This window comes from Suricata suricatta, chromosome 12 (assembly GCF_006229205.1).
Source record: "Suricata suricatta isolate VVHF042 chromosome 12, meerkat_22Aug2017_6uvM2_HiC, whole genome shotgun sequence".
NCBI lineage: Eukaryota > Metazoa > Chordata > Mammalia > Carnivora > Herpestidae > Suricata > Suricata suricatta.
Genome location: NC_043711.1, coordinates 78,838,203 through 78,853,548, shown reverse-complemented (window position 1 = coordinate 78,853,548; position 15,346 = coordinate 78,838,203). Strand labels below are relative to the sequence as shown.

Genomic DNA, 15,346 nt, shown 5'->3' with positions numbered 1-15,346 from the left:
ATGAGGAAGAATGAAATATGGCCATTTGTAGCAAAGTGGATGGACCTTGAGGGTGTCATCCCTCAAGGTCCATCTTAGGTACTAAAAAGTAGAGTAGAAGGCAGAGAAGGATAGATACCATATGTTTGCATTCATATGTCTAACAGGAGAGACCTGGCAGGGGACCAAGGGGAGAGGAAGGGGGAAAGAGAGCTGGGGAGAGTGAGGGACACAGATCATGGGAGACTATTGAATACTGAAAATGAACCATGGACTGAAGGGGGAGGGGGAGGGTCGGAAGGGGGTGATGGTCATGGTGGGGGGCACTTGTGGGGAGAAACACTGGGTGTTATATGGAAACCAATTTGATAATAAACTATTTTAAAAAATGAAAGAGGAACATCTGAGTGGCTTAGTTGGTGAGGCATCCAACTCTTGATTTCAGCTCAGGTCATGATCCCATGGTTTGTGAGTTCAAGCCCCATGTCAGGCTCTGTGCTGACAGTGTAGAGCCTCCTTGGAATTCTCTCTCTCTGCCGCTCCTCCACTTGCACTCTCTCTGTCTTTTTCAAAATAAATAAATAAACTTAAAAAAGAAACAAAAGTGAAAGAGAATCCACAGAATGGGAGAAAATATTTGTAAAGCATATGACTCAGAAAGAATTAATAACCAGCATATATAAAGAACTCCTACAATTCAACAACAAAACATCAAATAGCCCAATTAAAAACTAGACCAAGGACTAGCCTAAATGTTTCTACAAAGAAGATATTCAAATAGTGAGTAAGCACATGAAAAGATATTGAAAATCACTAGTCATTAAAAAAATGAAAATCAAAACCACAACGAGATACCCTTTCATCCCTGAATATGGCTTTTATCAAAACCAAAAGTAAGCAAAACCAAAATACAAGAAAATTAAAAATCAGAAAATAAGGATTGAGTAAGCTGTGGAGAAACTAAAACTCTTGTATGTTGATGGTAGAAATATAAAATGGTGCAACCATTGTGGAAATAGTTGTGTTTTCATTAAAATTTAAATACAGAATTTACCATATAGTCCAACAATTCCACTCTTATGTAAATATCCCGCAAATTACAGGTAAGTGCTCAGATGCTTGTGCATCCATGTTCATAGCAGCATTATTCATGATAACCAAGAGGCAGCAGAAAAAAATTCATGTCTATCCATAGATGGGTGGATAAACAAAATGTTGATATATGTATGTGTATATATACACATATACACACACATATATACACATACACACATTTATAAACACACATATATACACATGCATATACACATATACATATACACACATATACACATACACATATATACACACACATATACACACACATATATACACACACACACAATTATATACACACACATATATACATCTATATACACACATATAAATATACACACAAATATATATACACCATATATGCACATATATACACACGCACACATACACACACATATATACACATACGCATATATATTTATATATGTTTGGAATTTTATTCAGCCTTAATAAGCCTTAGTAAGCAATGATAGTCTGGGGATACCTGGGTGGTTCAGGTGGTTGTGCATCCAACTTCGGCTCAGTCATGATCCCACAGTTTGTGAGTTCGAGCCCTGCATTGGTCTCGCTGTTGTCAGCACAGAGCCTGCTTCGGATTCCCTGCCCCTCTGATTCTCTGTCTCTGCCCAGCTCACACGCTCTTTCTCAAAAACAAATCAACAACAACAAGAACAAAAAGCAATGACAGTCTGATATGTACTATAGTATGGGTGAACCTAAAAAATATCATTCTAGGGTGACATATGCCAGATACAAGAGAACAGATATATGACTCCACGTATATGAATTACCTAGAAAAGACGGATTCTTAGGTACTAAAAAGTAGAATAGAAGTTACCAGTTGCTGTGGGGGTAGAAGGAATGGAGAATTCTTGTTTGATGCGTGCAGACTGTCTGCTTGCGACGTTGAAAAAGTCCTGAAATGTACGGTGGTGCTGGCTTCACAACTACGTGAATGTACTTAATGCCACTGAATTGTATCCTTAAAAATGGCTGAAATAGTAGATTTTCATGTTATATGTATTTTAGCACAGTAAGAAATATGTACTCGAACAAAGTGATGATCCCATGTAGAGCCTTTGAATTGGACTAAATGGCTCGAGGAAAAAGAAAATGAATTATTCCAGGGGCTCATATATTTGAGAAACCTGCCCTTGAAGGGGAAGATAGAACCATGGGAAACAACTAGGCAAGGGAAATAGTAGCCTCGTGTTCTGAAAAGAGTTGCGTTGCCTCTGTCTGAACGTTGAATTCCGCATTGAAAGGACATGAGCCACCTTTGGAGCAGTCATTGAACTGCACATGCCAGACTTTGCAGGTGGATTTCACTGCCTCAGTGACTAGCCAGTCTCTGAAGACACAGAGAAATACAAAGTCAGTCCTTCTTAATTGAAGTGTGCTAAAAACCAGGCAGGGATACAAATCAGAGGAGCAGGTTGCTGTGACGCCACACATACATCCTGTGTTCTTTCCCATTTCTTAGCTACTCCTCAGGGAGAAAATTTGTGGTTCATTCTTGCAGAGCGTGAGCTGCTAAAACCCATGCGCTTAGCACTATTTGCAACCAAACATGCCTCCTAAGGAGGGCATGTATTATCACAGCCCGGGCTTGGGTGTGCTGAGAACATCAAGTGGTTTGGTTTGGAAGTCTGCACAGGAGATTGGGGTGAGGAAACTGAGACAAAATGAGACTAAGACAAAAATGAGAAGAAATTGAATGCATTTTGGAGGAAGAAATGGAGGGAACAGGGGAGCGAGGAGGTAAGAAGGATCAAAGCACCAAGAAATACCAGGGAGGGGCACCTGGCTCAGGTCATGATCTCACAGTTTTGAGTTGGAGCCCCACGTTGAGCTCTGTGCTGACTGCTCAGAGCCTGGAGCCTCTTTCAGAATCTGGGTCTCCCTCTTTCTCTCTCTGTCTGTCTCCCATTCACACTGTCTCAAAATAAATAATTTTAAATGAATTTTTAAATAAATAAATTTTAAAAAATTTAAAAAACCTTCAAAAAACCCAAGAGGAACCAAGAAAAAGTGTAAATTCTGCATCTGTGTATCTATATTCCTCATATTTCCATCTCTGGCCCAAACTCCTCCCTGAACTCTGGATTTGTATGTCCAATGAGCCACTCAACAATTTTCATAGATAGAAGCAAACCTCTCACTGTTAACACATCGCAAAAGAACTCCTCAGTTTCCCCCACATCGTTTTACATCTCAGATGAAGCACTTTTATTTTCCAAGATGCTTAGATCCAAGCCCGTGGGAACCTCTTTTTCCCCACCCCAAATTATATGTATCAGGAGATCCTGTTTGCTTCCCATCTGCATGCAACCGCAGTCTGACCTCCTTCCCCTTTCTCTCCTGCCTGCTGTCCTGGTACAAAATGCTTTTCCTTGTTTGCATGAACATGATAAACTCTTGAATGCTCTAGTTGCTTCTGTCTGTGCCCTGTGGTGTCTAATCTCAACCAAATGCTAGAATAAGTTAAAACTCCTGGTGGATCATGTCACTCACTTCTGTCTTCAAAACCTTGCAGTGGCAACCATTTCACTCAGAGTGAAAGCTCAAATCCTGGAACAGAACAGGAGGAATCTACTCTCATGCTTTCCCTGTGCTGTTCAGGGAGGCTCTTTCCCCAGAAAATCACATGGCTCACACCCCAACTTCTTGTAATCCTTGCTATAATCTCCCTGGTCAGTGATGCCCACACAGGCTACCTCTTTAAATACATCCCATCCTGAAGAGTCCCTCATTCTCTTAGCCAGCTGTACTATCAGGTCTTTTCCTGAAGACTCATCACTTTCTAGTATACTATGTTATTTATTTATTTGGCATGTCTGTTGTTTCCTGTCCTTTTCTCTACTATGATATAACTTCTGTGCGGGCCACTACTTTTTCTCTTTCAATAACCAGTATGCCCTAAGCTCATGTAACAGTGCTAGTAGTTACCCAGTAAATATTGAGGTAACGTGTGAATTTCCCAGTGTGATCCTTTCCTAAGACCCTGCAGTCTATTTTCAGTGGAGAATTTCTCAGGAAATTACAATGAGAAGCTAGGTTTCTCTTGAAGATGACTTGGGGGAGAAACAACCACTTGCATATACTCAGAAAGCAGAGAGCCCGAAAGAAACAAACCCCAGGTGCTCTTCCCCACATCCACCCTTCTTATACCCATTGGCAGACCTACATAAATCTCATGGGACGGAAGTGGGGCCATAGGGTTTGAGGAGAGCAATGGTTAGACCCGAGAGATCTAGAATCAGACTGCCTGAGTTCAAACCACAGCCCTGCCATTCATCACTGAGTGACCTTGGACTTTTCTGTGCCATCTTTGCTTATCTGTACGTTAGGGGAACAGAAATGTCTTCCATGGGTACAAAGATCACAGGACATAACAGACACATACATTTCCAAGTGTGTGTGGCACATGGTGAGTGCTCAGGAAATTGGAAAGTGATTATAACTCATGAGATTTCTTGAGGCCTGGAGGCATCAGCCAACACTAGATGATTGGGACCAGAATGTGGATATAAATATAATTATAGGTACAGATCATACAGGCAGGTTTCTCCACATCTTGTGTCCCCTTCTTGCCTCCCCACTCCAATCCAGCATGGAGGAGGACCTCCAATGTAGTAATGCACAGAGTTCTACTCATTCTACCTAGAAAGGAATTTGCTTGTCTTAAGAGCTTGATGGAGGGTGAACAGTAGGTTTAGAGAAGCAAAAAAAAAAAAAAAAAGAGAGTGACTGGCTGGAAGACAGAGAACCAAACTGTTCATGCATTTCATGTAGAGTGAGTGTGATGTGAAGAAAACAATCAGGAAAATGTTCTCAAATATCCCATGTGCGTGCACACGCCCATGTATGTACCCTTCTCACACCCACTCATACATGTACACACAAGTGCATTCCCCATATATATGAAGCATAGCCCAGCATACTAATATTCAGATTATTTTGAGGATTACATGAAATTGTAATACATGTTAAAAGCTCAGTAAAAGTTACGTAGGAAACATCCAACACATCATTAACAAAAGTTTTTGGAGTACGCACAGCAGAATTGGAACTCTGGAGACCTCAGAGTGTGACAAGTGATGCCTCTTCTGTTTCCCTCTCTGTATTTTCTGAGGTTTCTACAGTTAGCCTCCTCTGAGAAGACAAGCAGCATAACATGGTTAAAAGAATGAACAGTGGGGTTGGGTGGCCTGGACCTGAGTCCCAGCAGCTGCACTGACTTTGGTATTTCCTCTCTCTGCCTGAGTTTCTCTATCTGTCGATTGGGAGTACAGTCCTAGCCATCAGGCAGAGGTGTTGTGAGGATTAGATCTTTAATACGTACACTTGTCCTTGTGGCTGATTAAAGCATCCCCTGTCCGGATACCGCTGGTAACCAGCTGCAGATGATGGATCCACAAAGGAAATGCTCACATCCCGGATTCCATGCTCTCAGAGGACACCCAGTCCTTGGCCTTCTGTGGCAGCCATGGATAGTACACCTGTGCTTACCTGGTGGCCCTTGATAACCAGGGACATGGGAGATGTTCTGGGATCAGGGAAGGGGATTGCTCCCCAAGGCAATGCTTACCTGTGAGTCCCAACAGCACAGCCAGCAGCAGGTAAGGAGGCAGGTGGGACCCGGAGGCAGGGGCCAACATTGTGAGGAGACCCACTCTGTGCAAATGTGTGTGCTGGGGAGAACGGGCCTCTGTTCTGTAGAGAGGAAACCCCGCCCCCTCCGTGATTAAGAGGAAGCACCTATGATGGGGTGACATGACTGTGAGGCAGCGATCTGCTTCTAGATTGTGAAATAGAAGTCAGGCAGTGAAGGGCTCACTTGGTGAGGGGTCCTCTTCTTCTCTTTTTCAGAGACAGTGAAGAGGCCCAGGAGAGATAATGCTTCCTCCCTGCATAGAACCCCTCCCCCCGTCAGTAGGCCCTCCTGCCATCTTGAGGTCTTCATGGTGACTCCCCACTTGGTAGCCCCAGGCCAAGGTGGATCTGCAGGTGGGGGCTGTGTCCCAAACTCCTAAGGCCAGGACAGTTAGGGTTGGCTGCCTTATGGCCTCATTCTCTGGCAGCCTGCCAAACTACAGGGGAGATGCCTAGAAGTGATCATGTAAGCACACTTAGGAGCTTCTCAGCAGGAAGAAGGAAAGGGCTCACCAAAGCCTGCCAAACTTGATGATTGAATGAGGTCTATTCCAGAAATGCCTCCCCGTTCCAACCCTTTATGTTGGAACTGGTAACATTTTGCCCAAATGCACAGTATAGCATGGACCTCTGAAGTTGTATGTGTTTGGGACACCTGGGTGTCTCAGTCCATGGAACATGTGACTCCTGATTTGGGGGGTCATGGGTTTGGACCACACCCATGCGGATTACCTAAAAAAAAATCTTAAAATAAAAAAAAAGAAGTATGTGCTTGTATCATTTTCTCTACTCTTTCAGGAAAGGAAGTAGATTATAGCTCTCAGACATCACACTCCCAGACATTTATCTGAGTGAAATAAAGACCAAACCCTCACCAAAACCCATGTGGGAATGTTTAGAACAGCTTTTTTTGTAATGACAAGAAACTGGAAACATCCAAAATGTCCAGTAATAAGGGAATGTCTGAACAAACTATAGTGCATTTATACTAGGAAATACTTCTCAGCAATAAGAAGGAATAAATTATTGACATGTGCACAACTTGTAAGTTTCCAAAGGCATTATGTTGAGTAAACAAAATCAATCTCAAAATGTCACATACTGTGTGAATATACTTACACAACATTCTCGAAGTGTAGAGAACAGATGGGCCGGTGCCAGAGGCTTGGTGTGGTGGGGCTGGTGGGCATGATGAAAGGCCAGCACAAGGGAATCTTTGTGGCCATGGGGTTGTTCTGTACCCTGAATATGGTGCTCGTTACACAAACTCCACGAGAGGAAAGGCACAAACAAAAGCTGGGAATGTTACAAGATTGAGCTATAAAACACAAGGTCATTGTCATTATGACGTGGACACTGACTATGACATTATCTAAAATTAACATATTAAGATGATGGGGTAGACTACTGAATACTGGAAATGAACCGAGGGTTGAAGGGGGAGGCAGAGGGGGAAGGGAGATGGTGGTAAAGGAGGAGGGCACTTATGGGGAAGAGCACTGGGTGTTATATGGAAACCAATTTGACAATAAACTATTCTAAAAAAAAAAAAAAAGGATGATGGGGTAGAAATGTGCCCAAGGGGCGTGGGGTCTGGAGTACCAGAGTGGGTATTAATGAATAATGCCTACGGGGGAGATGTCTAGAAGTGACAATGTAAGCATGCTATATGAGATCGGGCTATTACATCTAGAATAATCAGTTAAAAATAATCAATTGAAAAAGTGGAAAATGATGGCCTCTGACAGGAGAAAATAGGGAGATTCTGGTTTTAATACGTAGAAATATAGACTCTTTGTCTCTTAAACTATGTGCATATGTAACTTTAATAAAGGGAAAAATCTAATCTAGTTGAGTAGATCAATAAGAGCGTCACATAAAAGATGTCCACACGATAAGTGGTAATACAGGCTTGATAAGCTGGCTGGATATAAGATCAATGTCAAAACTCAATTACAATTTTATACAGAGGCCCCAAACCGTGTGCCAACAATGATAATAATTTTTAAAGATTCCATAAACTGGAAAGAACTAAAGATAGCTCTAACTAAGGAAGCATAAGAACCATAATGGGAACAAAAAGCCCATAGTGAATTAAAAGTCATCAAAGAAAACAGAAATTGAGGAATCCCATGTCCATGAGTGTCAAAACCCCATTTCAGAAGATGTCAATGGGCCCAAATGAATATATAAAATGAAACAAATCATAATTGTAAAAGTGTTTATAATGAAAGTTGACAAAGCGATTCTCAAATGCATGTGAGCCAAGGAGAGCCCTGGCCGTTCTGAGCAACAGAACCAAGTGGAAGGTCTGCCCCAAAGAGGGATCCAAACGTGTTATAAAGCTGTTCTAATGAAGACAGGAGCAGGTTTTTTAAAATGCATTTTATTTTTTGTTCTTCAGTGGAGTGGCCAGTCAAATCTTTTACACACTTATACAATGGGATTGTTTGTCTTCTTGCTATTTTGTTGTTAAAGTTCTTCAAATACTGTCTCTCAGGCATTGGTGAGCTTTGTCTTGGATGGCCAGACAGTAAATGCTTTATGCTCGTGGGCCATCAGGTCCAGATGGGAATCACTTCCCTCTGACATTTCAGCCTGAAAGAAGACACAGATCATAAAACTTGACTTGCACAACCAGGTGGCTGTAATTTGTCCACCTCTGTCCTACATACAAGTCCTTGCATGGATTTGTTTGACAAATACTTTCTCCAAGTCGATCACCTCCCTTTCTTTTTATCAACCATATCTTTTGAAGAACAAGTTTTAAATTTTTATGAAGTCAAATGGATCAATGTTTTCCTTTATAGATTGTGCTTCTCATGTCTTACCTAAAAAAGTCTCTACTATCATAGCGGCACTGTCAACAATAGCCAAAACATGGAAAGAGCCTAAATGTCCATCACCTGATGAGTGGATCAAGAAGATGTGGTATATATACACAATGGAGTACTATAGGGCAATGAGGAAGAATGAAATCTGGCCATTTGTAGGAAAGTGGATGGACCTCAAGTGTGGCATGCTAAGTGAAATAAGTCAGGTGGAGAAGGACAGATACCATATGTTTGCACTCATAGGGCTAACAGGAGAAACCTAATGGAAGATCATGGGGAGGGGAAGGGGGGAAGAGAGCTGGGGAGAGAGAAGGACGCAAAATCTGAGAGACTATTGAATACTGAAAATGAACTGAGGGTTGAAGGGGGAGGGGGATGAAAAGTGGTGGTAATGGAGGAGGGCACTTGTGGGGAAGAGCACTGGGTGTTATATGGAAACCAATTTGACAATAAACTATTAGAAAAAAAAAATTCTCTGCTAACCCAAGATCATAAAGATTTAGTTTTGGCTTTTTTCCTATGGTTCCTTCTAGAAGTTTTACAATTTTAGGTTTCAAATTTAGGTCTAAAAAAATTAAGTCTGTGATCCCTCTGACCACATTAATTTGTTCTTAGTATTTTGGTGTGTATTGTACATAATATTTCTATAAAGTAATGTTATTTTAAGACAATATTTAAATTTTGTGTATGTTCTAAGGAAATGGTCAAAATTCTTCTTTTTGCATATGAATATTTAATTGTTTCAACACCATTTGTTGAAAAGACTGTCCTTTCCACATTAAATTGCTTAGTCACCTGTGTCAAAAATCACTTGGGCAAATATGTATTATGTATGGGCCTATCTTTTTATTCCAAGCCACCTTTTATTTTTTAAATATTTTTAAAATCATTATTATTAAAGTGACATACAGTGCTACATTAGTTTTAGGTGCACAACACAGTAGTATGACAATTCTCTGCATTACACAACGCTCACCACGGTAAACGTAGTCACTGTCTGTCACCATACAACATTATTCCAATACTGTTGACTGTATTTCCCTGTGTTGTACATTTATGCCCGTGACTCACAGGGAGAGAAGGTTTGATTGATATACACAAATAGCTCAATGGCAATAAGACATCATCAAATGAACCACACTTTATGGAGTGGGTTGCTATATGGCAAAGGTGGCTGTGCTGATCAATGAGTGCTGGATAATTCATCCCAATGAGAGAAAAAATACAAGATCCCTACCATTTCTCTCTCTCTCTCTCTCTCTCTCTCTCTCTCTCTCTCTCTCTCTCTCACACACACACACACACACACACACACACACACACACACACACCTGAGAAAAATAAAGCTAGATCAAGGGTATAAATAGAAAGAGTAAAACGTCATCAAAACTTGGGGCACCTGGGTGGCTCAGTTGCCTAAGTGTCCGACTTTGGCTCATGTCACAATCTCATGGCTTTTGAGTTTGAGCCCCACGCCGGGCTCTCTGCTGTCAGCGCAGAGCCCCCTTCAGTTCCTGTCTCCCTCTCTCTCTGCTCCTCCCCAGCTCGTATTTTCTGTCTCAATTATAAATGAAAGCATCAAAACACTTTTGAAAATAAAATCACCAAAAATGAAAAAGCTTTTTTTGTGTGTATTAGAAAAGCTCCCAAATGATACTAATTACTGCCGCTGTGTGGACCACAGCAGAAGAATAAGAGGGACTCTCCTGCTTGTGCCCAAGGAAACAACGAGAAAAATGTTTGTTGCTAAGTTATAGCACCCAAACAGCAGCTAGAGCTTTAATACCACCCTTAGAGCCATCTCTCAGTTGTATAATATTCTTATAATATTTTTAAATGTTGATTTATTTCTGAGAGGGGGAGGGGCAGAGAGAGAGGGAGACACAGAATCGAAAGCAGGCTCCAGGCTCTGAGCTAGCTGTCAGCACAGAGCCTGACGCGGGGCTCAAACTCATGAACCATAAAATTGTGACCTGAGCCAAAAGTGGATACTTAACCAACTGAGCCACCCAGGCGTCCTTAGAATGCTCTTATAATAAAGAACCATGGAGATGTGGGAAATTAATAAAATGGAGCTACATATATCAACATGAAGAAATCCCACACGCTGCATTGAGCATCAAAAGTAAAAATCCCAGAGTGCTGTATACACTCTAACAGCATTTACATAAAACTTAAAACATGCAAACTAAAATTGTATATTCCTTGCGGATTTATAATAGGTTGCAAAATTTTAAAACCCAATCTGAGATGGATAAACATGAAAACTGTGTTTTCTTGACCCATTTGGTTGTCTTTGGGCCGAGGCAGGGCCAGTTTGAAGCTCAGTGCATCAGGGCCCCTGGGTCCCTCCAGCCGAGGTCCATCCTCGGCTTGGCTGTGAAGCGCAGGGAGAAGGAATGTCAGGAGGGGGTGAGGAAGGGAGCATGTCCAGGGTAGAAGGGGTGGCAGCTTCTCCCCCCATCTGAGCCTCTTAGACAGGGTGGAGGCAATGTATGGCAGAACATGCAGGAGCGGTCATGGAAAAAATCATTCATTCATTCATTCATTCATTCAATCATTCTTATATTAATTCCCCAAGTACTTATTGAGCACACATGTGGTGGGCACTCTGCATTCCTGAGTTCATGGTACAAATCAGAAATAAGACCCCTAGTCACTACCCCCCAGTCCCTTGGTCTGTACTCTGAACTCCCCTCCACCCATATTCATGCTTGCCAGTAGTCTGAGCCTCCCAGCCCTTCAATGGGCTCCATTGGTAGATTTTAGTAACACTTTTCTAATTCATTCCAAAATATGTCCAATGAAAACTGACATATATAACAGTATAGAGGGGCACTCTTTGGAGTTTGGGGCTCAAAGCTTTGGCCTTCATCCTCCTTCCCCACCTCAGATCCCCACCCAGTATTCCGAGGGACTTCATTTAAAACCTTCAAACCCCAGGGCACTGTGGGATGCGTGAGATCTGGAAGCCTCTGAAATTTCCCACAGACATTTAGAGAAAAGGAGAAGGTTTCTAACCTTTTCTTGAGGCTAGACCCCCCTGGGAGGCACAGTGTGAAACAGTACACTTACCCTGGACTCCTCTTGCCAGCCCATGACGGTGACCATGACCTCTCTCCCTATGTACTAAGACCTGCCCCCAACTCACCTGTTACAGTTTCTGCCACCTGCAGATGTAGGTGACTGTGAAACTCATCACCAGCAGCACCCTGAAGCCCAGAAGGAAAGCCACAAAGACAAGGGAAGGCATCTCTGGACCCAAGTACCAAAGAGCAGAAGGAGACAGCAAATGGGGACTCTGTGAGTTTAACTATCTCACTCCACTCAGGAGACAAAGGTGACCCAGTTGCTCAGAGCAGTTGAGGTGGGCTTACCTGAGCTTCCAATGGGATTGCATGTGCCATGTGCTTCCGCAGACAGCATGAGGTTGGCCTGGATGGGAGGTTGGTCCTCATGCTGCACCTTATAGGTGAGCACCTGCTCAGACCGCTGCCCTGACACATTCACCACATGCAAACTTTCCAGGGTGTAGGTGCCATCACTATTTGGCTTGGATGTGAGTTGCTCAGCTACCTTGATCATGTGACAGTTCTCCATCCAAGTGAGATGCATTCTCTGTGGATAGAATCTGCACGTGGCAGGTAACAACCACCAAGTCTGAGGAACGTGAAGACTGGGACACTGTCACTGTAGGGTGAACTGACACAGCCCAGAGAAAGCAGACAATTACTACAGGAAGCCCACTGTGGCAGTCAGGGAGCTCCTTGAAGATGGTCATCTGCACAGGGCCTGCCCCAGAGGAGGATTCAGGTACTTGTTAACAGATTCCTGCATAGGTAAATAAGAGTGTGCGCTGAGTGAACACATGCTTGATGCATGGTTGGATGGAGGGATGCATGGATGAAAGAATGAATGGGATTGATAAAAGCCTCAAAATCTTGCTCTCTTTATTTCCACTTTGGCCACGAAAGACACAAAGATGAACATTGAATACAGTTCGAGAACTTACACGTCAGTTGACTCACTCCGTGACTTGATAATTCTAAGATTTTAAGATTCACAGACTCTACATCTTTATGACTCCAAGATACTAAGATTTTACATAGGAAGGAGCTAGAATTTGGAGAGTTTCAGTATCTGCCCACAGTCATAAGGGGCAAAGCTGGGATTGTGACAGACACAGCCTGTTGTATTGTCATGCAAGTCGGACACCCCAGCTCTAAGGCTATATGCATTTATGATTCCTGGTTTCTTAAATCATGATCTAACGACTTCTAGAACTCTTTGCAACTGGATTTTCAGCTGTGCAGTAGAATGTATTCATAATGAGAAAAATTTGGAAGATTTTTAAATATGATACAACCTTATTCATTTCCGTAGAATTCATATGGGCACAGCATCTAACACTAAACTAAGGGCAGGGAGATCCAGACTGTGGTTCCTGCACTGACACCACAGCCAAATGCAAGAACTTGTGTGAGTCGCTTTCCTGCTCTCTCCAAACTCTTAAATTATGCAATTGTCTAAGGTCAGATCATGTTTCAAGGGTCTAGTTAAGACAGATTTCAACCCTTGGTGTAAGGTGGAGACAGGAACTCCTTACGCAGTGCAACTAGAAAGAACAAAGGTCATCTGTCTCTTAAATTCCCTTCCTTCATACTCAGCCCAACCAGATGGATCATTTCTGTCAGTGATGCTTAATAAATGGGTGGGACAGGGGTGCCTGGGTGGTTCTGTCAGTTGAGTGTTTGACTTCGACTCAGGTCGTGATCTCACAGTTGGTGACATTTGAGCCCTGCCTCAGGCTCTGTGCTGACAGCTCAGAGCCTGGAGCCTGCTGGGATTCTGTGTCTCCCTCTCTCTCTGCCCCTCCCCCCATTCATGCTCTCTGTCTCTCAAAAATAAGTAAACGTTAGAAAGACTTTTTTTTTTTTAACATGGGTGGGACAGCCAAGGCAGGACACCATCCCCAGAAGGTCACTCTCTGTACTCAGCCTTCCCAGGATTCCTCCCAAGCAAAGAGGAGGACCTGGAGGAGGGAGCACTCAGGATGGAGGAAGGCTGGTAACTGGGGTGATGTCCAGGAAGGACTGGCCAGGAGACGGTACCCCCAAGCAAGGGTTAGGGCATTAGAGGATGCCAATGACCACACAAGAATGGACTGCCTCAGATGCCCTTTCGGGCCTCCAGTGAGCTCTCCTGGCTCTGTAGTGTCCAGGCAGCTTCCAGAGGACGGAGACCCGGGGACAGCGGTGATCACTGTTTTCACACATGGAATGGCAGTGCATGTGCGGTCCCCTCTAGCCCTCACAAAACCAGACGAACTGCACAGGGAATGCTACCCAGTATCAGCAAACATCAACAAAAAGCCACTCAGAAGGAAGCAATACAAAACAGGCCCAATTTCATAAAAGTTCTCAAGGAAAAATTAGTTGAAACTTCATCTTGAAAAAACATTTCAATGATGAGGGGCGCCTGGGTGGCTCAGTTGGTTGTGTCAGACTTCAGCTCAGGTCATGGTCTCACGGTTCCAGAGTTTGATCCTTGCATCAGGCTCTGTGCTGACAGCTCAGAGCCTGGAGATGCTTCCGATTCTGTGTCTCCCTCTCTCTCTGCCCCTCCCCAGGATTCTGTTTCTTTCTCTCTCTCAAAAATAAATAAACATTAAAAAATTTTAAACCTTTCAATGATGACATTAATTTTGTTTAATTTATATTTTAATTAAATATAAAATATAACCACAACTATGCACCAACTCTTGGAAGGAAGAAGTGCTGTGAGTGTCAGGAAGTAGAGATAATTTTCCCCCAAACCTGACATGACGGTACCAGTGAATCCGCACAGCTCCTGCATGTTTCACTTTCGTGGCACCATCCTTAAAGGGTAATTGAAAAACTATTTGAATGTCCTATCAATTTTCACAGGGACCTCTTTCAATCAATGTGCTCTCTCTTTTTTAAATGTTTTAATGCGTATTTATTTTTGAGAGACAGAGAGAGAGAGTGCACACGAGTGGGGGAAGGATGGAGAGAGAGGGAGACACAGGATCCGAAGCAGGCTCCAGGCTCTGAGCTGTCAGCACAGAGTCCAACACAAGGCTTAGACTCACCAACTGTAAGGCCATGACCTGAGCTGAAGTCAGATGCTTAACCGACTGAGCCACACAGGCGCCCCGACAACATGCTCTGTTTTGAAGGGCCCATGGAATGAGGAGCATCATGAATCTTCTTTTTCCATCTCGAAGCACCCAGAGGCTTTGCCTGTGATGCCAGCAGTTTCCCCCATCACTGGCCTCAACTTCTTGAAATACAATTTTTGCAAGATCTATGATTTCACTTCACAATGGATGCAGATTCTTTCTGCATAGTGGGGTCTCTTGCTTGTCACACTTCAATCAAGGCAAGACGGATGGAGAGCTGAGGGTTTCTAGACTTCACACCACCTCCCCTCGCTGTTGGTTCAGGGCAGGCATGCTGCGGGGTGCCTTGTCCCTCCTGGAACCCCACAACACTTCCCACATTCTCTGCCTTGGGATTTCTCCATAACCATGAAATGTCACCCAGACCATGCAAGCACATCCCAACTTCCCTCTCCCCTCCCTCCCAAGGGACAATGGCCAGGAATAGTCTACCCAGTCCCTGAGAGGGTCCCAGTGGGACTGAGCCTCACTTTGTCCACAAGGGCACCCAGTCAATACCCCCCCTTTCATAAAGAAGTGCTGAGGCATAGGAGCACATGTACCCCAATGTTCATCGCGGCACTTTCTACAATAGCCAAAT

General features: G+C 43.3%; 2 protein-coding genes across 2 annotated transcripts in view; both read right to left on the bottom strand.

Moving 5' to 3' along the window:
* LOC115274511 (signal-regulatory protein beta-1-like) overlaps window positions 1-5,726 on the bottom strand; it is a gene marked incomplete at its 5' end in the record, with an annotated part of 18,513 nt that extends 12,787 nt beyond the window's left edge. Inside the window, one exon of the mRNA XM_029917926.1 lies at window positions 5,666-5,726. Within this exon, the coding sequence (XP_029773786.1) occupies window positions 5,666-5,726 (61 nt within the window). The remainder of the gene's footprint in view (window positions 1-5,665) is intronic.
* Window positions 5,727-8,131: 2,405 nt separating this feature from the next.
* LOC115273600 (tyrosine-protein phosphatase non-receptor type substrate 1-like) overlaps window positions 8,132-15,346 on the bottom strand; it is a 53,235-nt gene continuing 46,020 nt past the window's right edge. Inside the window, exon 10 of the transcript XR_003900848.1 lies at window positions 8,132-8,328. The gene's annotated coding sequence lies outside the window, so the exon portion shown is untranslated. The remainder of the gene's footprint in view (window positions 8,329-15,346) is intronic.